Source organism: Melanaphis sacchari, unplaced genomic scaffold (assembly GCF_002803265.2).
Source record: "Melanaphis sacchari strain LSU unplaced genomic scaffold, SCAv2.0 Contig12_pilon_pilon, whole genome shotgun sequence".
NCBI lineage: Eukaryota > Metazoa > Arthropoda > Insecta > Hemiptera > Aphididae > Melanaphis > Melanaphis sacchari.
Genome location: NW_020270527.1, coordinates 3,037,359 through 3,060,153, shown reverse-complemented (window position 1 = coordinate 3,060,153; position 22,795 = coordinate 3,037,359). Strand labels below are relative to the sequence as shown.

General features: G+C 26.3%; 2 protein-coding genes across 5 annotated transcripts; one reads left to right on the top strand and one right to left on the bottom strand.

Annotated features, from left to right (window-relative positions):
- Positions 1 to 6,704: 6,704 nt before the first annotated feature.
- LOC112591116 (protein BREAST CANCER SUSCEPTIBILITY 1 homolog) lies at positions 6,705 to 9,681 on the bottom strand. 3 transcript variants are annotated; one of them, XM_025334796.1, is made up of 8 exons: positions 9,573 to 9,681; positions 9,130 to 9,299; positions 7,929 to 9,068; positions 7,655 to 7,851; positions 7,443 to 7,595; positions 7,239 to 7,382; positions 6,998 to 7,179; positions 6,705 to 6,932 (listed from the first exon to the last, which is right to left on the bottom strand). In XM_025334796.1, exons 2-7 carry the CDS (start codon positions 9,290 to 9,292, stop codon positions 7,150 to 7,152), a joined length of 1,827 nt encoding a protein of 608 aa, XP_025190581.1. In that variant the 5' UTR covers positions 9,293 to 9,299; positions 9,573 to 9,681; the 3' UTR covers positions 6,705 to 6,932; positions 6,998 to 7,149. The 3 variants fall into 3 exon arrangements, with proteins under 3 accessions (XP_025190581.1, XP_025190580.1, XP_025190582.1); XM_025334795.1 differs by having other exon boundaries at positions 7,022 to 7,179; XM_025334797.1 differs by having other exon boundaries at positions 7,022 to 7,179; positions 7,253 to 7,382.
- A 6,420-nt stretch (positions 9,682 to 16,101) lies between these two features.
- LOC112591117 (Golgi to ER traffic protein 4 homolog) lies at positions 16,102 to 22,626 on the top strand. Of its 2 annotated transcripts, XM_025334798.1 has the most exons (9): positions 16,102 to 16,119; positions 17,803 to 18,390; positions 18,522 to 18,600; positions 18,668 to 18,762; positions 18,821 to 18,966; positions 19,037 to 19,175; positions 19,235 to 19,375; positions 20,298 to 20,452; positions 22,455 to 22,549. In XM_025334798.1, the coding sequence occupies exons 2-9, from the start codon at positions 18,272 to 18,274 to the stop codon at positions 22,547 to 22,549; spliced, it is 969 nt and encodes a 322-aa protein (XP_025190583.1). In that variant the 5' UTR covers positions 16,102 to 16,119; positions 17,803 to 18,271. The 2 variants fall into 2 exon arrangements, with proteins under 2 accessions (XP_025190583.1, XP_025190584.1); XM_025334799.1 differs by lacking the exon at positions 16,102 to 16,119 and having other exon boundaries at positions 18,272 to 18,390; positions 22,455 to 22,626.
- Positions 22,627 to 22,795: the final 169 nt, after the last annotated feature.

Here is a 22,795-nt window from a genome sequence, read left to right as displayed (position 1 = left end):
CGCAGATTCGGGTAGGTAAGCGATGGAGGAACGGATGTCCGTGAAACCGTGAAGCACAGTTGACGCCTCGTCCGGTTGTAAGCACGTCTTGCAACCAGTCACAGCGTTTTTGGACGCATTAGCGGCCGGCAGTTCGAATTCGACCGGCGGGGCATCCGGGCGAAAATGACGTACCTACATAGGACTCGAACCAGTGCAGTATTTAACTGAGTTTTCGCTCCGGAATCCCGTCAACCGAGCGCTAGCGACCGGCCGCCTCACGTTGCAACCGTTGCACTTTACTGCAAGTGCACTACCACTAGTAGCACTCGCCAGAATCTCCGTCATTGTCCGCCGCCGTCATCCAAGTGCATGTCATCGCACGGGCCGCTCTTGTAGTCCACCACAGTCGCGCCGACACCACCAATCGGTCACGGTCTTAGCGCGCCCGCAACCATACATGTCCGACACTCCGCTCGACCGCCTTGGGCCAATTGCGGTAACATGAATATAGATAAACGGTGACCAGTTCTATTCTCATGAACGCCATCGGTTCTCTTTCCCCCTTTTTTTGTGTCCATCTATCCTGTCATAGTTCTTAAATGTTTTTGTTATTGTTTTGGGGTAATTTTTACCTTATGACAAATACTCATGTTATATATGATATTATATAAATAAAATGTTTTGTGTACACAAAAAAAAAAATAATTATTTTCCATGTGATCATTTGTTATGTATATTACATGTATGTGGCGTATTTATGGGGGGGGGGGGATATGGGCCATGGGGGATAGATCCGCCTTGACCTTTTTTTGCAGATGTTTAATATTGTTTTTTGAAATAAGATATTAGTATCTAATTTCCGCAATAGAAATACAGAATAAAATTGTATAAATTATACTATTTAAATTTAATACTGATATATTAACCATTTTAAATTATTATGGTCGACGCCCGTAGTCCATACACTGCTTAATGCTAAATATGATTGAAAAAATTAAAACGTTTCGTATCGTAAAATAACGTACTTGAACTACTATATTGTTTTATTGAATATATCTAATATGATATATTAAAAGCATCTTACAATAATTTGTATATACCTACATTTATTTTAAATTTCTGTATATAATGTTGTTGCGCCGTTACCGATTTTACAATGATCGATGGTTATCGGCATCGACTCGCGCGCGAGTTGTGTACTGTTGACAGGAGCGGAGTTGGTTACCCAAATATATAATAAATAATATATCACGTTAAGTAAATTCTAGGCGTATGCAACACCAATAAAATATATATAGGTATGTACAATAAACCAAATAAGCTAAATATTAATAATTGTAATTATAATGGACCTATAGTAAAGGGCACCCCGGGAATAATTATCAATATATAAATAATAATAATACGTAATACAGTATAAAAAAAACAAAAATGGTAGACAAATAACAAAGACGACCTGGTTTGTTGCAAATTTATCCGACGATGACACGTAGTCCCCTCGCAATTGAAAGCGGTGACACGATGTTCCAGCAAAACGGCAATCGGGATCGTACACGAGGAGGCAAAGCACAAAATTAGTTGCAGACTTGCCAATAAGTTAATGACTGCGGTGACGAATCTACGGTGCGATCATATATCCACTGCGGTAACGCACACCAGTAACGACAAAAACCGTTGGATATAAAAATCAACTGACCCCCATGAGACTTGATGCGGCGACACAAAGCGGCACGCAGTAATGGTGAACAGACAGAGATGTGTCCGTCCCAATCGTTGGAAAAAGATCGAAAAGTTGTTGGTCAACGGTCTGGCTGACGGCATAGCTATCGCCAGACGAACTGTCGCCGGACACTGGGGGGGGGGGGGCTTGCGAGCGCTTTTATCTCCGCCCCACCGTGGTGTCCGAAACAAATATACATGGCAAAATCGTTCCGCGCTTGAACAAATGTGTTATTAATTATTATACTATTTATAATTAAGATTTAAGATTATTGAAAATTGAAAGCTAAATGTCTTTGTCTAATAAACGCTCGTAGCGGGCGTAGCGTAATATATGGAAATTTAGATTATTTAAATATAGACAGCCAGTAGGTATTACATTATATTATTATATTACCTTTATCGTTTTTTCCATCAGTATACCTACGAATGCATGATTAGATGATTCGAACGTTTATAATATAATGTAAGAATTCTGAAAATAGATTGAAGTTGTCATCAAGTTTACTATAGAGATCAACTTACCCATAGTATTGATTTTATTCCACAATTCCTAAAAAAGTATAAATTAAAAAAAAATCATATTATTTATATCTTTTAAGAAAAACCAAAAATGTTATTAAGTTAAATTGACTTTACGAAAATTAATTCAAATTTGTTTTCAGAATTCATGCTGTTTTACTAGATCAATATACTAATTGAAATAGAAAACATTGATTAACATTTTTAAGTGGCGCGTTTTAGTAATAGGTTCATTGCTTTCAATGGGTGCAACACGGTTGTGAACGTTTTACCTTTTTTACAACACGATTGCGAACAAATGTCGCTTATCAAAAATTTATTTTTTTTTAGCCGAAAAACGAACGATTACGAACATTTTTATAGGCTACGTTACCCATTTTATAATTTCTGAATAATGTTTTATTTTGTTCGAGAATTCAATAAAAAAATTTTTTTAAATAAAAACTATTCGATATTAATAATGCAATGTTACATTATAGCTACGTTACAAACTAAAATAAAATTATATTAAATAATATGAAGTATTTTAAATTTTGATAAATAAAAAAATTTCGGAGTATAAATATTAATAATACTGTTACATAATGTATAAACTGAAAAAAATAAAAAATAATAGTTTTTAAAAATGTTTTATTTTATTTTAAAATTTTTTCTTATTGAGAAGTTTCCAGTTTTTTATAAATATAAAATTAGATCCTTGTGGATTTTATAAATTATAATCATTATAATTTTTAATTTTAATGATTTAATTTTAGATTTATCTTTTATGGCCATGGGGTTATGTAAATTGTATTGATAGTGTAATAGCAGAAAACCCTACTATTTAATTATTTTAAAAATGTGTAATTGGCTAACACCAAATCTGGCAACACCGCTCGATTGAAGGCAAGTAAAAACGTTCGCAATTGTGTTACGAGAAAAAGTCCGTTCGCAATCGTATATCACCCGCTTTCAATCTCACATCTCATCGGATCTCAGACCTTAAGAAGGTACTTATTATCACTTACAAGTAATGAGTATAAAAGTAATAAAAATAAATTTGGTGTACCTACTTATCTACAAAGTTCAAATTACAAAGTCATATACTATAGATACCTACTTACAAAACATAATATTTTATTAGGTATTTAACATCAAAGGTAACAAATAATATCATTGATTAAATATAATTAATATTGAGTACTAAATCAATAGTGATATCAGGTAATATTATATTATTTCTTAACAGCGAGTAATTAGAAATTAGAGGAGTAAGTTCTAACATACGTATGTAGGTACGCTAATGCGACCAATATTAAAATATTTAAACAATAATAACAGAACTGAATTTACTGTTTTATTTAAATCATAACTAAATCTCAACGAGCACCTATCAGTATTTTACTGCTGAAAATGTTATCCGGGTTCGGTGGTGAAACATCAATAATACACAAGTAAACTAGTAATGACTAAATGTCTAAATCCTAGTTACGCCTATTACCTACCTATGCGGCTATGCCCTATATACGGTAGGTTGTGCAACAAGTTGCTTTTATATTATACCTTATCCAGTAAGAAGTAAGCCACATTTGCACATGTACTCCGTGAGAATTATATGGAAGGGTAACGCGTGGAAATTTGCAAACTGAACACAATTTGGTGAATAGAGACACAAGGTATTAAGAAATTACAATAATGTTGTGAATTCATAAAATCTTGATTAAATATTTATTATTTACGAAGCGGCATTAACTTTACAGCTATTCTATTATTTTATAAATGTATTCAATAAAGGTAACTAGGCTTTTAGGTTCCTTCTAAGTTAGTATGGCTGGAGTCCTGACATTTTTAATAGCAAAATAAGCTATAGGAATAAGTAGTTGCTTTCACATAGTTGTAACGAAACATGCACATTGTTTGTTAAAACATAAAAGAATATTAAAATTGAAATATAATTTCAGATCTAATTGAAACATATAAAAGTACTTGCGCAAGTGCGCAACAGGTACCTATTTATTTTAAAAATTGTATAATATTATTTAGGTAGGTATACAATTATCCAAAGTGATCGAATGGACTTTAAATTAATCATAAAAGATTTTAGATAAATTAGGCAAATAGTTATTTTGTGTAACAATAAAATTACGGTAAAACTACACAGTGTATAAATAACTGTAGTTCTGATTGAGGAATATTGAAGATTTGAGGCATGTTGGTTCGGACGGTTTCATATTTCAATTATTAAATTTATATGATAAATGATAATTATGGTTTATATTTTTTATTATTTATTGACATAATTGTAGTTAGTACCTATAATTAGTACAACTATTACCTAGTTATTACTAAACATTAGGAATAAAAATGTTATGCCTCAAAAATAATCAAATATTATATAATTGTTATTAAATTTAATAAAATCTACTGTAAAATATTGTATAATCCTGGATTCTTTTGTTGTTTCACTTTTAAGATCATTCTAAAAAAAAAAAAAATGATATATAAACGTAGATTAAAGTAATTTGAATATAATTTTTAGTTTATTTTTACGTACTCTTTGAATTGATTTGAATAATTACATTTTTTTGACATTTCAAATCAAGAACTTCGTTGATGGTAAGATGAAAAATGTTTGTAAAATAAAAAAAATTCACGAGTATTCAACAGAAATAATGGGCGTATATTAAAAAATCATTAATATTTTTAATAAAAAATGATTTTTAACTGTTTTCTTCAAAATATGCAAAATTTTATACTGCACATTTATTCCTAACTCATGTATTAATCTCTAAGTATACAAAATAAAAGTAAATGTATCCAACTACGGTAGTTCGGTCTAAAATAAATGAAAATCATAAACATTCTAATCCTAATCATTAATCATTAAGTACCTATTATTATATTTATATAGCGATATATTTTACTAATATAATAATATACATTTTTTTAACTAATGGTAAATGGATACTCTTTTATTAGCTATTTTTGGCATTTTCGCGTTAATACAATATGCATGTTGTATATTATGATACAATCTATACTTGAATAAATATATATTTGAACAGCATATAAATATTATAAATCGACAAAAACCCAAATAAATAAATTGGCTATTATGATTAAACCATATTTTTCAAAACGTAAAAATAACCCGAAACCAAAAAAAATATTTTTCATAATTTTATGCTTTATAATTAGTAAATTTTTCTGCAATAAAGAACCGCATAAATAAATTTTAAACTAAGCAAATCAAGCATTGGTGTATAGTTTTCAGTATTATAAACTTATTTCCTTTTGCACTAAATATAAGGTATAACATTAATCAATTCTAACGTTACTAACCTTATTTTATTTTTTTTATCATAAAAGGATATATTTTCAATCTGTTTAAATAAATATAGATGTACAATAGAATAAGAAAATATGTATGATGTAAGATTAAAACGTTTCATGATTGAAGGGAATGTTTAGTGACACCAAATAAAAGTTTATCTCATCAAAATTTTCAAGAAATCAATAATTTTAACACATATTTTGATTGATTTGCTAATAGCTAAATTCCCTTTAACTAATTAATAATTACAATTAGCATAGATCTACAAGGATTAAATAAGAAAATTACATTTAGATATCTAATATCTTTAAACCAGTACATATAATATATTGTATATATTATAAATTATATTGTGTTATACATAGAACAGCATTGTAAGCACATTATTCTTAAACCACATACCTATACATATTTAGATACATGATCTAAAATTAAATAGAATAAATTACATACATTTGACAACCAAGAAGTGCTAGGTATTTCATAAATTACTATTAAAACCCCACTACCAATATCCTCAGTGTCAGACCCATGTAATTAACTCTAATATAATTTTATAATATTATCTTAATATTAAAAATATATTAAACTGAGTTAACATAACCTTACATTTACTTAATTTAAACAAGATAAAATTAAAACTAAATTATCAGAAGTAATATTAATTGAATGTAGAATAATGTATAGGTATTTTTATGATATTCCGTAGGTAATTAACGTAGATATTTAAAATTAGAACTCTAACAAAACTATTAATGATATAATTTTATAGTAACATTTTAAAACATATAAGTATTTTTTTAAATAAAAACTTATCATTTTGCTTATCATTCAATCAAATTGTTTAAGTAATTATTTATTAAATGTTAAAATAAAAATGTGCTGTTTCAAGTGACATTTTTTAAATTGTAATTTGAAAATTATTATTACATTTAAAACCAATTATACTACTCATCAGTCATCACAGTCCAACAGAATTATTAAGAATATAATACCTTAAGAAATTCAAATACTAACTTAATATTTGCAATTATAATAATAGATAATAAATATTATCTGTAAAAATATTAATAAATACCAATATGTATTTATTTTTTTAACGTATACAATTATATAAAATCAAAACAATTAGGGATAATGTAAAAAATAATTAAATATAATAATACAATTCATACAAAACTTGAATAAAATATATTCACGGACAAGATTTATTTTGTTCATGTATTTATATAGTTTATGTACCAAAATTTGACAAACTATATGGACTATGATAGAGCAATTTTGCTTTTTTTAGCTCTAAAATAACAGGCATATTTGAATATTTTTTAATTTAATAAACTTTCTTGTTGTGTACTGCAATGATTTCATTAGTTCATATCTTCTTTACTTTATAAAACTAAACAATTTAATAAAATTATAATAAATTAAAATACATTAATATATTAACAAATATACACATACGACAAAATATGAATAAGAAAATACTTAATGGCCAATTCTTGTAAGTTCATAACAAGGCTGATGATGTTCTAACCATAATACAATATTATACACAATAATAAAAAAACTTAAAAAGCCTATTATTTTTAATATAATGAAGCAAAAAAGCTTCATTAATGACAACTATTTCCAAGGAAAGAATTCTGTAAAAATAAATATATTAATTAAAAAGCTTAATCAGAGATTAAAATTATATAATTACCCTATGAACATTACATGTAGTCATGTGATTCTGGCTATCTAGAAGCCAACCAACATGTATAGCACAATTATAATGTGTACTTGATGTGCAGTGACGTGCTGTACATCCAATACTAGCACCATTAATACCACAATAACTACAGATCTATGTAAAAAAATTGTTTTATTACTATCTATATTTTAAATTGTATATAAAAATACTCACAGTATTTTTTGCAACTCTCACACTATCTTCCAACCCAATAATTTTATCCCCAACCATATAAACACCAGATGCCCAAACTAAACAATTTTCATGAGTCCATACCTCAATATATGTTTCTGAAGCATCATTATCATTTAAATTATGTTTAGATTTCTGTAAATTACATTTTAACCATAAATATGTTCAATAATAAAAAAAAGGTTTAAAAATACCTTTCGTTTAAGGTTATCATTTGAATTTACAACCTTTGGTATACTGACATAATAAGGGCCAAAAAGATCTCCACTAGAATCATGGCCAATGTTTTTTACATCAGGTCCTCTCGAACAGAATACACATTTCCAATCACTACTTTCTAAATTGTTCACATCAGGTTTTTCTTCACCATTACAATCGCCAGATTTATATGCTTTTAAAAAATTTAACAATTAATATTAAATCATTTAAAAAAACAACAATCAATAAAATTCTTAAGCTATAACTTACAATAAGTCTTTCGATTAATATTTCGACCATCTAATGAATCTTCATCGTCTTGAACACTTCGATTAATTATAACAAAACTTGTTGGATTTTCTATATTACCCCCATTGATTCTTATCAAAGGACCTTTATATTTTTTAATAGGTGGTTCAACCACTGGTTTCAATTTTTCAGCAACGGGTAGAATTTTTTTAACTTTTTTTAATTGTCTTTTATTTTTATTATAGGGCCTTTTTGTAGAAATTATTGGTTTTGATTTATTTTCAGTCGTTGTTTGTTGATTAGATGTATTAGTTGGTGTAATGACTCCACCAAATAATTCTTCTAATTTGTTTTCTACTTCAAGGAATTGAGAATGTGTATCATGAATTTTTTTTGAAGAATTTTCTGATGGTGCAGAATCCTCAGATTTATCATGCTCTATTCTAGGTATAGGAGAAGGTGATTTAAGTATTTTTTCTACAGATTCTGCCCTCATCATTGATGGCGATGGTGATTTTATTGGTTTCACGATTTTAATAACGGATTGTTTTTCAGACTCATTTGTTTGAAACATGTTTTCCAACATTTTTTCAACATTATTTGTATCTTCAATTTCAATTTTAATAGGCTTATCAACTACATCACGCGCAATCTTATTATCTTGTTTACTACATTTGTTTTCATAACCTTCAGTATTTACAGTTTTTACATTTTGAATACTTATACTATCTGGGATATCACATCTGACTTCAGACTTAATAACTTTATGAGGGTTTTGAGCTATAACACTAATAGCCTTCTCTTCAGTGGTTTCTATTTTAATTGAATTTATTTGACCATTTACTTGATCTTTTGCTCGTTTATAAGAAAAGCTTTCATATTTTTTATTATTTGAAGACAAGTCAATAGACATTTGCTCAGATTCTTTTTCTTTTTTATGATTATTAAGATCAAAATCAACAGCTCGAGATAATGAGAAACTAGGCGATACATTAGAGGAATGAGCTGGACTAGGAGATGGTGGACCAGGTCTAGATGGTGGTGGCATATTATTTCTTGAATCCATCCACCTATCAATTACAGGAGTATGTTGGGGTTTGTGCATCTGTAATGCAACATTGTGTAAAGAAGCATATGGTGTATTTCTGTAAGCAGCCATATCTATAATTCGATAACAATAAAACTTAACACTTGTCAATGAAAAATTCAATTAATTATTTACCTTGTTTAGTAAACCACGAAGATAGCTGATGAGAAATTGCAGGAGGGTGGAATGTAAGTGGATGAGGAACAGAAGGTGTTGCAGCAGTTGCCAAATGATGTCTTTGCGGAGCTGGGGCCGCTGGAGGTAAATGATGATAAGATGGAAATCTTCCCTCAGACATTTTTATTCTACAATATTAATAAAAGTAATAGAATATTTTTTTTTATTGTGATATGGCTAGCTAGATAGATTACAATTTAAAATTATTTATTTTCAATATTATTTTGAGTAATCATAAATTAATGTTATCACCTAGGGAATGTAAACATATTAATTATAAGGTTATTTTATTTGATAGCCAAGACATTTTAAAATTTTGATTTAATAATAAGCAATTAAAATTAGTATTATTAGCTACACTAACCAAATGTTAAATAATAAAAAAATAAATATATACACACTTTTGGCAAAGTAGAAAGGTATCAGATGATATTATTCGATTGTTGTAATTGTTATACAATACATCTTTACGCGTACGTGTTAATTTGTACAATTTTAATCAAAAATTGTACATGACATAAACTTTTTAAAACAATTAAAACTAATTTGAAAAATAAAATAATTATTAAAATTAAAAAATGTCACAATTACCATTGAAAAAATTCATAAAAAAAACTTGTCAGTTGTCACTACTAGAGCCATTTTTGTTGTTGTGGTTCATGGTTTTTCTGATCTCTATTTTCTCTCTCGTGCATACAAACTTACATTGTCGGCACTACAACCTCTTTGGAACCAATTAAACCGTCATGGACGTTGGATAATAAATATAATAAATTAATTCTGGCGTCCTCTAGTTGGCTATTAATCACTTTTATTACACGCATTACCTAAAATTCAATAAATAAAATTTATATATTCATATTTCATATATTAATATATTATTTTAAATGCTTAATAATTCAAAGATAAAAGTAGATAGGATATGTATTTATTAAATTATTATATTTTTATGAAAAAATTTCTATCTACCTATTAGTTTTTGTTTTAATTTAAGTGGAGCAGTGAATGTATCTACCTATTAATTTAACTATGTGTGTTTTTTATTTTTATTTTTTTGTGTCTGTTACATCTCATTGCTTTTTAGGAACAGCTGATAAACAGTTAAAATACTTTGATTTTCAATTTTTTCTAATAGCAAACATCATCTAATAAGCATCAATAGTAAAAAATGCCATGTATCCATAGGTAGGTACTTTACAAAATAATCAAGAAAGAAAAATTAATGAAAAACGGTATTTATTGTTTGCAAAAAACCAGTTATTAACAAAATTTATTTTGTTTTTAGATACTTTCCTGTTATATGAGACTACCTTATTTTATGAAACGTCTTAATCGTAAATTATTCATGAGTACCCACCTACTACCTACCATATTTTGTCTCTTTCCTATTACCTAGGTGTATACCTATCACAGACTCTTTTTTGTAAATTATTTGATTTCTTATATAGTATTATAGAGTATTATTTGCATAATATGTACTATGTAGAACTCTAATTTAAATATTAAAAAGTTATTTTTTTGTAAAATAATAAATGGAATTTATACAAATGCTAAATGTTTTCTTGTAAACGAGATACATTGATAATTATATTTATTAGCAGAAATTGGATTTTGATAGTTTTTAAAATTTCGGTAAATTTGGGTATATTTTTTTACGATCTAATGCCACATGAATTCTGCTAAATATGATTTTAATGACAAAAACGATTACATAGGTACTGTCCTTCAAATGTTTTTTGTTTTGCTATTTTGTTAAACCTCTGCAATGACGTTCTATTAATATGTTTTAATTGCGTGCTTATATAAATAGGATCTATAAAGCTTTTTCTGTAGTTTACACCTGCAGCTATATAGTAATTAGTTTTGCACCATGATCATTCTTAAAATTTCTTTGGATAATTAAAATATTGGCTCCACATTCTCGAAGCAGCTTTAAGCTGGTTTTTCTTTAGTCTTAGGTAGAGACCGTATACTAATAATATTAAATTTAATAAATAAAAATGTACCTATTATAAATTAAAATGATTTTAATCTTTAAAGTGTAATTACTATACGTCTATACAAAAATTAGAGTGAGATATAGTATACATTTATTTAATACCTACAGTTTACTTACTTGGTAGTTTACTTATCAAAATTGTATTATCTGAAATAGAATATGTATTTCTCTAAAAAATAGATTATTCATATTCGTATTACAATTGTCGAAAATTTAAATCCAAAAACTTCTGATTTTCAAAAAATTTAACATAATGATCCAGCTTTACCATAACCAATTAATCTTTTAGAAAGATAAAAAAATAAATAATGGGACCCTTGTTGTCAAATAAGGATCTTTGTATCCAGAAATTAAAATTGGAAATCAATTTCTGCACGGTTTTCAAAAACCATGGTTTAAAATAAAATTGCAATTTGCAACTGACATGTTATTTTTGAACACATTCAAAAAAATATTGATAAAAAATTGAAGACTTTTAAATATTTTTTTAAAACAAGGTGAAATTGTAGGGCGAAAGTCATAACAGCTATAATCGAGAAATTTTTTACCGATAATTAAAACAATTATGGAAGTAAATAAATCAACTATAAGATATCAGAATTAAAAGAAAAGGAAGATTATTATTTTCCATTGTTTAGATTTAAATGTTATCATTAGTCTTTCATTTATGCATCTTATACAACAGTTGATTTTTAAAGTTAGAAATACGTTTCAAAATTCTGGAATAAATATTTTGATGGCTTAATGGAAGAAATTAAATCTTTTCGTTCAGCAATAAAAAAAAAATTCGATTAAATACTTGTTTTTTTGAGGAAAATTATAATAAAGCTATTTATAAATATATAAAGTACATGAAATATATCATTAGTAGACCTAAGAAAGTACCTGTGAATACGGGTGAAAATGCAGAAAAAAATCAGAATATGTTTAAAACTAAAAAAAGACAAATTTTGAGTTAATATATATATTGTATCCTGTACTTGACTCTTTAATTCGTGGAGTAAGTGAACGCTTCAATCAAGAAACTAACTCTATTTTAACTGAGATTAGGAAAATGTTAAAATTTGATTAAAAGAAGATGACATTAATGAATTAAAAAATCACTTCAATCTTCCTAAAGCTAAATTTGAAAGTAAAATAAGACTTTTAAAGGCCAATAAAAAAAATTTAGGTGACAAACTTTCTAACAAAGATTGTTTATTTTGGTTGGATTGGTTAAGTTAAAGTGGTATTAAGACAATATTCATACAGTATACAGGAAAGAATTAACAGAATTTTCCGTAATACCAGTTACATAACCGTTTCATGTGAAAAAGTATGTTAAAAACTTACACATATTAAAAATAAATTGTGCATCACTATATGAGTAAATGACACAAGAACGTCAGGGAAATTTAATGCTTTTCTATGTATTGAGCATACAGGCAAAACTAAACATTTGTTCAGGAGTAGGCCAAAATATTTTAAAATTGCCTCCGTCCTTGAATAAAAATATTGATTATTTAAATTGGAACATGTAAATGTTATAAAAGAATTTACCTATAAGCTATAGGTATTGATACAATTATTTATGTTCTAAGCTTTGTTTCTTTATTATTATTTAATATAATTAGATATTAGTAAATTTTTTATATGATAACTATAACACCTCAATAATATATTAAAGAAAATCAACCGATAATTAATAAATACTATACTCCCCGTTTGTAGTACAATTAGTACGAATACCGTGTTACCGCAACGAAAATACACACGCACTATAGACGTCATTAACCTCGGCGTGTATTTAAAAAAAAACAAATAATTATAAAAATTCCTTCACAATCGAAAATAGTACATCATATTGAAATAAATATAAACAATTAAATTAAATAGAAATAAAAATATCCAAAAAATAATTTTCATTTGTTGATTTTAATAAAATATTTTATAAACATATCCTTATTTTTTATAATTTATTAATAATAACATCAAACGAAAGAAGCTGATATTATGTGTCCCATATTATTATTGTGAACAATGATAAAAATATATAGTTATCTCTTCCATTATTTCGGGAAAATAAATACAAAAACGGTTCCTATTTTAGTTTTTTTTTTTAAATACAATATTATTATGTACCTACCCCAACTGTATCATTTTTTCCGGTGCAAACGAATTGCATCCAAAGATCCCTTTTTCATACAAATTGTGTCCCGATAATATTTAACGACTATACTAATTACACCCGAAGTAAATACATTATTTTCTTTCCCATTTAATACAGACTTAAGATTCAATTACAACATTGAATAAATATTATGAATATCATATTGCTAAGTTAGATTAAAAATATTATTTTTTATCGTATCGTAATTATGTACCTCAAAAATTTAATTTTTATCGTTAAGTATAAAAATAAAAGAATAAAAAGAAAATAGTAAAAAATATTAGTAATAATGTGCAAGTTATATATTATATGTTATTATATTGTATTTATGGCTCGAAAAAAATTTGAACGATACAGTTTTGACAAAATCAAAATGGACAAAACGTGTTATTTCGTTCACGTCGTATTAAATAATTTTTTTTCTTAACAATTATTGTTTTTAACATGTTTCATATCTTATTTTCTTTATTAGACTATAATTGCGAATTTTTATGCAAGTATATTTTTATACGTTTTGAAGTATATCAATAAAATTGTTGATATTTGAATGAGCAGAATAAAACATACTGTTAAATTTTGAATGGAAAGCTTTACAACTATTTGTTGCATGTGTAATTGAACCAAGTAGTTTTTAAATATTATTAGGATGTAATAAGTATAATAGTATAGAAAACTCAGGACGCAATAAGTATGTCACAAATCGCAATTTTTATATCAGGGACGCAATTCGTATGCAGCCATTTTTTCTATGCCGATAAGAATTAGGTCAGGTTGTGGCATGACTGGTCTGACCTGTATTTTTGCCTATGATATTGAGAAACCATTGCAAAAAATATCAACATCAATGATAATATGTAATTAAAGAATTTTTAAAAAATGGTTCATTTTATGATCATCATCTAACTTTATAATATTTTCTTGATATATACTCGTATAATATTAAGTACCTCCGACACTGCGAATGTAGGTAACTATTATAAAAGTTGAGTATGAGTTTAGGCATAGGTTTATGTATTAGTTATAAAATAAATATTATCGTAACAGTTATATAACTAGTTATAAGTGACAATAACCTACCTACATCTTACTTACGTACCTCATATTAATCATATTACTCATTTATAATGTTTTCTCATCAAAAAAATATTATAAACTATAAGTTATAATTAATATTAGAATTTAATATTTATTACAAATATCTACTAGTAAGTAGTAAGTATAATCAACGGTCAATGAACAATAATATACGTGTGATATTATAAATATTAGATTGTATCTAATATAGATATTGTATCTTTAATGTGATATAATTATGCTGCGATTGTTTTTAATTTAAAATATTCATATAGATACATTACATATATATTATATTTGTAAATGTAATTTTTAAGATGTCATACATCAGTGTTCAATAAATTAATAATATTATATTATTACGTAGTTATGAGTAAAATACACAAAATGTAATAATAATAGATTATAAGTATAGGTACCTATTTAAAAAAAAAATTCATAAATTTAATATTATCTGCAATACGGTAATTTATTACATATTGATTATATACCTCCTACGATATATAGGTCAAATATTAATAAATTATAGTAAGTTTCTATACCTCCTATACGAGAGTAACTGGTAAACAATCATATGTATATACGTTAATTCAAACAAAAGAGATGAGTAAATTCCTACAAAGTAAATAAATTAAGCATGTTAGTTCCTGCACGGCTGAAAAATAATTGTTTACTAAATAATCATAAAATTCTGTTGCTGAATTTTAAAACGAAATATTCATACCTAAGTAGGTATAAAAACTTTTTACGTTGTTAAAAATATGGTATATTTTTCAATTGTTTTTTAGAAATTTCTATAAATTTAAAAACATTTAATTACATACAATTAATATATATATATATAAACTATATAATAATTTAATATTTATATAAATACACCTAAATACCTAACACATTTGTTCATTGATAAGAATAAATAAAAAATAACATTTAACATTTTAAACAATTATATTATAATAGTTTGTATTATTACAATGTCCTTACACCTGTGTAGGAACTAACATATATACTTATATTTCTTATTTGTAAGGTATCAAGTAAGTAAAGGAACTTACATTCACACATTCGCCGATAATAATATATCTTCGATCATCGATCATATGGTATAGATTCAGTCTTAATGCGTAAGTATTCAGGTACTATAAACAATTAACAGAAATAGTAGTTACTAAGCGTATTAATGTATTATGTATACCTAGGTACCTATATATATACTTTGTAGATAATTAATGGAAAGTAAAATGAAAAACGGAGAAATTATTTTTGTCTTTTAATGTCTTATGACATATAAGTGTATTTGATACACTGTAATACGGGAGTGCAAGAGTGTATTGAGGGAGGGGGTGATATGAGTGTTAAAGCACCCTCATCGGCCGTATTTTATTATATTTTACTTAACTCTAAACTCACTCACAAGTCACAGTGTAATTTGCTCTACACGAGTGCAAGAAATAATATACACCGCCAAATTCGACGATATCATTATTATCATTCATGATAATACACCAAGGTAGTGTGATATAATTTTCACCCATGTAGTGCATTATTAATCGTGTGATTGTGTGAAGTGGAAAACGCTAATAGTTCGTAATGATTATTGATAAATATTTTACATAATAAACTGTTTTAATAATAAAATCATTTGCATTAGTATAACAATTTATATCAATACATATTATTTGTTAATGTAATACAGGGAGTATGGGGGGCGGAGCCCCTACCTACCGTAAGTTTATTAAATTTTAAAACACCCCCGTAAAATGAATCCTGGATACGCCACTGCATGAATGTTAACCTATATATTTTGGACTTAGGAATATCGACTATTTAAAATACATTTAATATAAGTGAAGTTCTTAGTTCCTAGTGTTCCTATACGTAAGACTTAAAAAAAATGCCTTGGACAATAAAAAAAAATAAGCTATATATATTTAGTATTTACAGAGTGTCTCGTTATGTTCGTTCACTTGCAACTCTTTCCCTGTTGTACTATTCTTTTGTGCTACAACAATTTAATACAATGTATTGTTATTCATTTTACAATTTTTTAATATTATTATTATTATATTTAATAAAATTTATAAAAATTGGTTTTGTTTTGTTCAAAGACAACTCAAATAAAATGTTTTTTTAAATTTATATCCTAACAGATCAACCGTGATTATGCCATAATGACCAACTAGTTTTGAAAAAATGTGGTTTCATCCTTCTATTTGATTATTTTATTGGTTCGATGTCTTTTGTCAAGGGTTATTTGATGTATATTCCATGTTGGTATATGTGTATAGCCATTAGCCATACAGGTAGATGTAGTAGTGAAATATTTGACATACGTGGTATCAAAATAATTGAACCAATCTGTTTCCTTCGGCAACACAAATATTTACAAAATATTGATTCTTTCTAATACCTACTTAGTTTTCTGGAAAATAACAATAATTAGATAATACTAAGTTACAACAATGATATTAGTCCAATTAGTAAAGATTGTTTAGACAATTTAGTTAATCATGGTCTACTATATTAATAAATATAAGGATAACTTAAAATGTGTATAACATAGATAATTAACTTGTTACGCTTATTTTAATTATTCTTTATTTTTGTGAAAAGAAACGCACATACATTTAATTGTCTTAACTCAGAAATATTTTTTTATTATTATTTAGGTATTTGAGTCTAACCTAGGGGAACTAGGTCTAAGGTTCAAACTTAAATATTGTATAAAAAAAAATCTAAAGTGGGACGGACGTTACGAAACACCTTGTATAACTTATTTTGTGTCTTTTTTATCCTATTACCAACAAAACTTCCCATACCGGAATACACACTGAACCATATAGCCTGCAGGTCACCGCGTCAAATGTCAATGCAAATGCGCGAAATTATATTTCAATCGAAAACAAAGGAGGCAACGTATTCCCAATTATGAACAACACACACTTTTAATGCATATAACAATATACAAATTATGCGACAAACTGGTTGGAGGTTATTATAATTATAAATTAGGTACAATTTTTATTATATTATATTACTCAATAGTCAATAGTCAATATACATAAAAACATAAATACATAATACAGGTACTGCGTCATTATCTGTATGATCTAAGTGTCGAACAGTGGAGTGATAATATACTGGTGAAGACGTGAGCAGAAATATACAAAATAATATAATGATTTAAACTAGGAATCAAAATATATGACTTGGTCTAATTTTATTAGTTTTTGAAATGATTTAAAATTATTAATTATTATTGTTTAATGTAAACCGTAGGAAAATCGTGGTTTAATTATTGTGAGGCATTAGTATATATATAGACATAAAACCATAGACCTTAGTATAAGGTATATGCATAAAACATAAATTTATGAGCTCTAAAATATAGTGTTGGTAATCGACATAGGAAAACCAATGACGTGCGGATATCTGTGGACATAGATCTGTTCCAAAATGTCGACTTCTAATCGCTGTTATCAGGGACACTGTCGCGCTATCAGTTCTACGGCTGCGTAAGACTACTTTACTCATTATTCAGTATTCACCAATATTATTAGGAAAACGAAAAAGAAAAAGGACAACAAATTGTATCATGTGTGTGTCTACTGTCTACAATCTAGTATTGAGTTCCTGCCATAATATTATATTAAATGTGTAATGTTTTATGATAATAAATTAATTACTAAGTTAACTACGCGTGAAACACCAACGTGATTTTTCATACCATTTGAAAATGCTCGTAGTTTCCGACCTCTGCTTTGCTCTAAAATTCTTTTAAAATATCTATCGAGTACATCAGTATTGCTGCGAAAAGCAAGAACCTTTCGTGTTTTACTTATTTATACGCGCCTGGTACATATAAGCACACTCACAAAATGATGGTCAGATCGGATGCAAATAGCATGGTCAATCGCGTGCGTAGAACTCTAAACAATGCGATCAGGGACGAAAACTTCTACATGGCTCATCAATTGTACAAATCCCTCTATTCCAGGTATGTTACGAAAAAATAACGACAATAATAATACTGATTACTATTTCAAAACGTTGCTTCAAATGTCTTAACTGTATATTGTCTCCTCTTCTTATAATACCATCACTGATTGTATCATTGTATGCTTGCAGATATATAAGCATGCAAAACAAAAACGCTGCCATAATGACACTGCAGGAAGGAATTATTGTACTATATGATAATAATCAAGTAATTATTATATAATGATATGACAAAGTTCTTTAATATATTTATTATTTTTATATACATATTTTAGATTAGCATTGCTACCGATTTAGCACAACTATTTGCAAAATCCTTATCAACACAGCACATCATTCCTTCTGAAAATATGTTTGATTTCATTAGAGAGTAAGTCTATATAATCACTTTTTGAAGCATATGTGCTTAAATTGTTATTTTTATTTAGTATATTTAGCAAATTCGGTCCATCACTATCTGCAGAACGAAATTCCATGTTAAATCCAATCATACAGTGGACGATTGAACATTGTCCTGAATACCCAATGGGACATCCAGGTTTACATAAACGTATAGGATATATCTATTGGTCAGGTAATCAATCATACATCCTATTACACTATTATGTTTAAAAAATTAAAATTTGAAATATGTATAAATTTAGAGGCTAACTTTGCATTAGCTCAACATCATTATTTGAGATCAACAGATGGTTTATCATTCGCAGCTATGTTGGTAGAAATGCATAAAACACGAGGATTTAAATATGAAGTTGATTTATTTATTACACAAGCTGTACTGCAGTATGTATTTAAAAAAACCTAAAAAAATAAATACAGATATTTATATTTCTTTATTTTAGAGGATTGTGTATGCGTAACATATCAATGGCACAATCAACATTTCAGTCATATACTAAGTTACATCCTGCTATAAATGATGAACCACCATACATTTTGCCATTACTCAATTTCATTTGTTATTTATTAAAAATATTAGATGGGTAAGTAACTAGCTATTTGTTTTATAATGGTATTCGTTTAGTATGTGACCTTTCAGACTGATATTAAAAACAGTCAAATTAAAAATCATAAAACTAAGTAATTTTATTATTACAGATTACAGATTACGTTTAAAATTAGAAAAAAAAATAAATAAAAATATCATAAAATTATCTTTAACAATACTTTTGTATATCACTTAAGTAAAGTTTAAAAATTTTATCTTGCCTGTTAATAGATCAGTATCATGTCTTAATTAAATGACATGGGAATTTTCAGCTGACTCCTCGTGTACTTTTTGTAGGATTTTAGTTTTTAATATTCGCATGAATATTCAATTGCTTTTGTGAGTTCATGTAGTTTTAATGATTGATCCAAACTTACTTTTGAATTGCATTGTGCATTGTTTATGTAAAAAATCTATTTGTTAATTATATTGATTTTATATCTGACATATTTTTGTGATAATTGTATAGTGTTGATTTCTCAAATTTTATCCATAGCCAATCTTTTTATCTGATGTACATCCTGGTTTTATTTTAATATTTAGAGTAAAAATTAGTTTTGTTATTTGGGGTAATAGTTTATTCTTTTGTAAAAATTCTAACACATTATTCTTCATAATAAATAATCGCATACAACTCAACTGCTAGTATTTTAAAATTTTAAATACACATGATTTATGATTATTGATTAACAATAAATTGTCATTAATGAACAATGTATAATATTAAAATGACAAAATATCTATTGGTAAAAACCAGTAAATATATAATAAAATTATAAAAATAAGCAAGTATAGGTTGTCCATACCTACATAATAATATATTCTTGCTATATCACATACCATATCAATACCTTTATAATTGGTTAGTAACTAATTTTATTACTTTAATATTTATATGCATTATAATTTATATTTAGTGGAAAACTAAAAACTTATATAGTACTTTGTGAGCAATATCAATCATCTTTGACCAGAGATCCGAGCTACACTGAATATTTAGATAAAATTGGACAACTTTTTTTCCATGTCAAGCCATATGAAAGGAGACCTAGACAACAACATGGATTTTTAGGTTAGTATATCAATAGTAGTTTTTGTTTAGTATTATTTAAATACATTTTTCCTATCATAAGGAATAAATTGTTTTTATTTTGTTATTTCTATAAATCTAATTTTTTTAAATTTTCTATTTCTAATAATATTGTTGATTTAAATTTTGTTGAGAATTAAAATTCTTTTTTAACTTTTAGAATAATGAACATAATACATAATTCAGTAGAGCCTCAATAATTTATATGAATTCAAACCGAGTGTCGTTTGGATTTTTGTAGATTTTTTTTTTAATTACCTACCCAAATGACTAAGACATTTCTTATAGCACATTTATTTATTAAATTTACCAAATTACAAAAATAATATATTAGGTACAAAATTTAATAGGAAACTTTGCAAGATAGAAATGAACAAACTGACAAGCAATTTATGATTGCCTATAAAATAATGAAATAATAAAATAGATAATGATTTGATAATTTATTATTGCTGATAAAATAATAAATTAGATTTAGGAATTTTAAAAAATGTACTTATTATTGTATTTATTTTAAACTAATAGCATTAATTGATAATAAAATTTATTAATTTACTTATAATTTCCTTAGAATATTTATGATATATGTATATAGATTATACCGTAACAATAATAAAAAATGGTCAAATCATAGATGCTAAAAATAATTATATTTCTAACTAATGACAAAGTTTTTATAGTATATTAAATCAATAAAAATTATTTTATTATGAATAATTATAATATGTTGTTAATTGGAGAGGCCTCTCACGTGACACTTTGATCAACATAAATCTAGACTCCCATACATTTAACCTAAAATGTGCCTATAAGTTAAACTATGTTTAAAAATCTTGTATAGTCTCATTAATAAGTTTTAATTTAATTAATTTAGAAAATTGAGTAATAATTGTGTATTGTATAAAAAAAATGTATTTGTTTAATGGATAATTAGATCGTTTTTGATTCATTAATGATTGTTTATACAACCTACAAAAGACATTTTTTTTGATATAATACTTATTGTTAGGTCATCAAAATTTTGATTAAATAAAGTATTACTTATTTTTAAAGTTATCATTATTCTTAGAGATTCATTTTTAATTTAATAAATCAGCTTATAAATATACTTTCTCTTAAAAATTTTACATTATTAACAATTATTATCCTTGTATAATATGAAAATTGTAGAATAATTTCCCTTTGCATTTCTCATTTTGTCAAAATGTTTAAATTAGGTAAAAAAAATTCACTAAGGAAGTCTTTATAATAGATATATAAACATAATTTTGTTAAAATTTAGTTGCAATAAAACTATAATAACTGCTAAAAATGTTAACTTCAAACTTAAATTACCCAGAAAGTATTTATCTTCTAGACCAATTGCTACACTTGCGACAAAAAGGAAATTAATAATTATTATATGGATGGACAATAGTTATACATGAAATTATGTTGGAAAAATATATTAAACTATCAACTCCTAATTAAAAAAAAATCTATGTTTGCAAAAATGAAGCAAAATTATACTACTTCACAGCCCAAAAAAATTTCTGATTGTTCGACAATATCTTACACTCGTGATATTATGCCTATGTAAGAGCCTTACTCAGTTTTTTAAATAGTTATTGAAGTGGATAATTGATAGATGAATTAATATGTTGAGAAAGGTATGTGTAGAGTATTAATAGGTAATTTGTGTAGTAGATTTTGCTATCTAATTTTATCTGTTAGGCTACAAAATAAAAAATGTATTTTTTTTATAATGAGTATAATAGATAGAGGCATCAAAATCACGTCAATTTAAACAAAAACAGTAAATTAAATAAATAATTTAAAATTTGTGAATTTATTTCATTGTTACTACATAAACATGTTTACTTTATTTTTTAGAGTCAAAGTAAATTTCTGTTTGTTTAATTTTAAGTAGTGAAAAAACATTAATATACTAGGTACTTAGATTAAAATTTTATATATTAATACGAATTTCATTATTCATTTTCAGGTAATTTGATCAGTACATTGATGGGCGACTATGACCGTGATGGAGAACCACGTCCATCATCTTCACGTCCGATAAATGTAGAACCTCTTGATTAACCACATTGATTTAATAAAAAAAAATCTTTTTTCTTTTAAATTACCGGGTTTTAATTTATATTAAAAAAAATAATAATGATAATAATATAATTTAACTAAATATAATATATAGCAATTTATTTGTGTTTTCTTTCTAATTATTATTATATTTTTTAAATACAACTTGTAAAATCCATAATATTCTATTAAAAAAATCCATCAATTCGTATATTTCATTGATGTTTAAAGTTTTTAAACTTAATAATG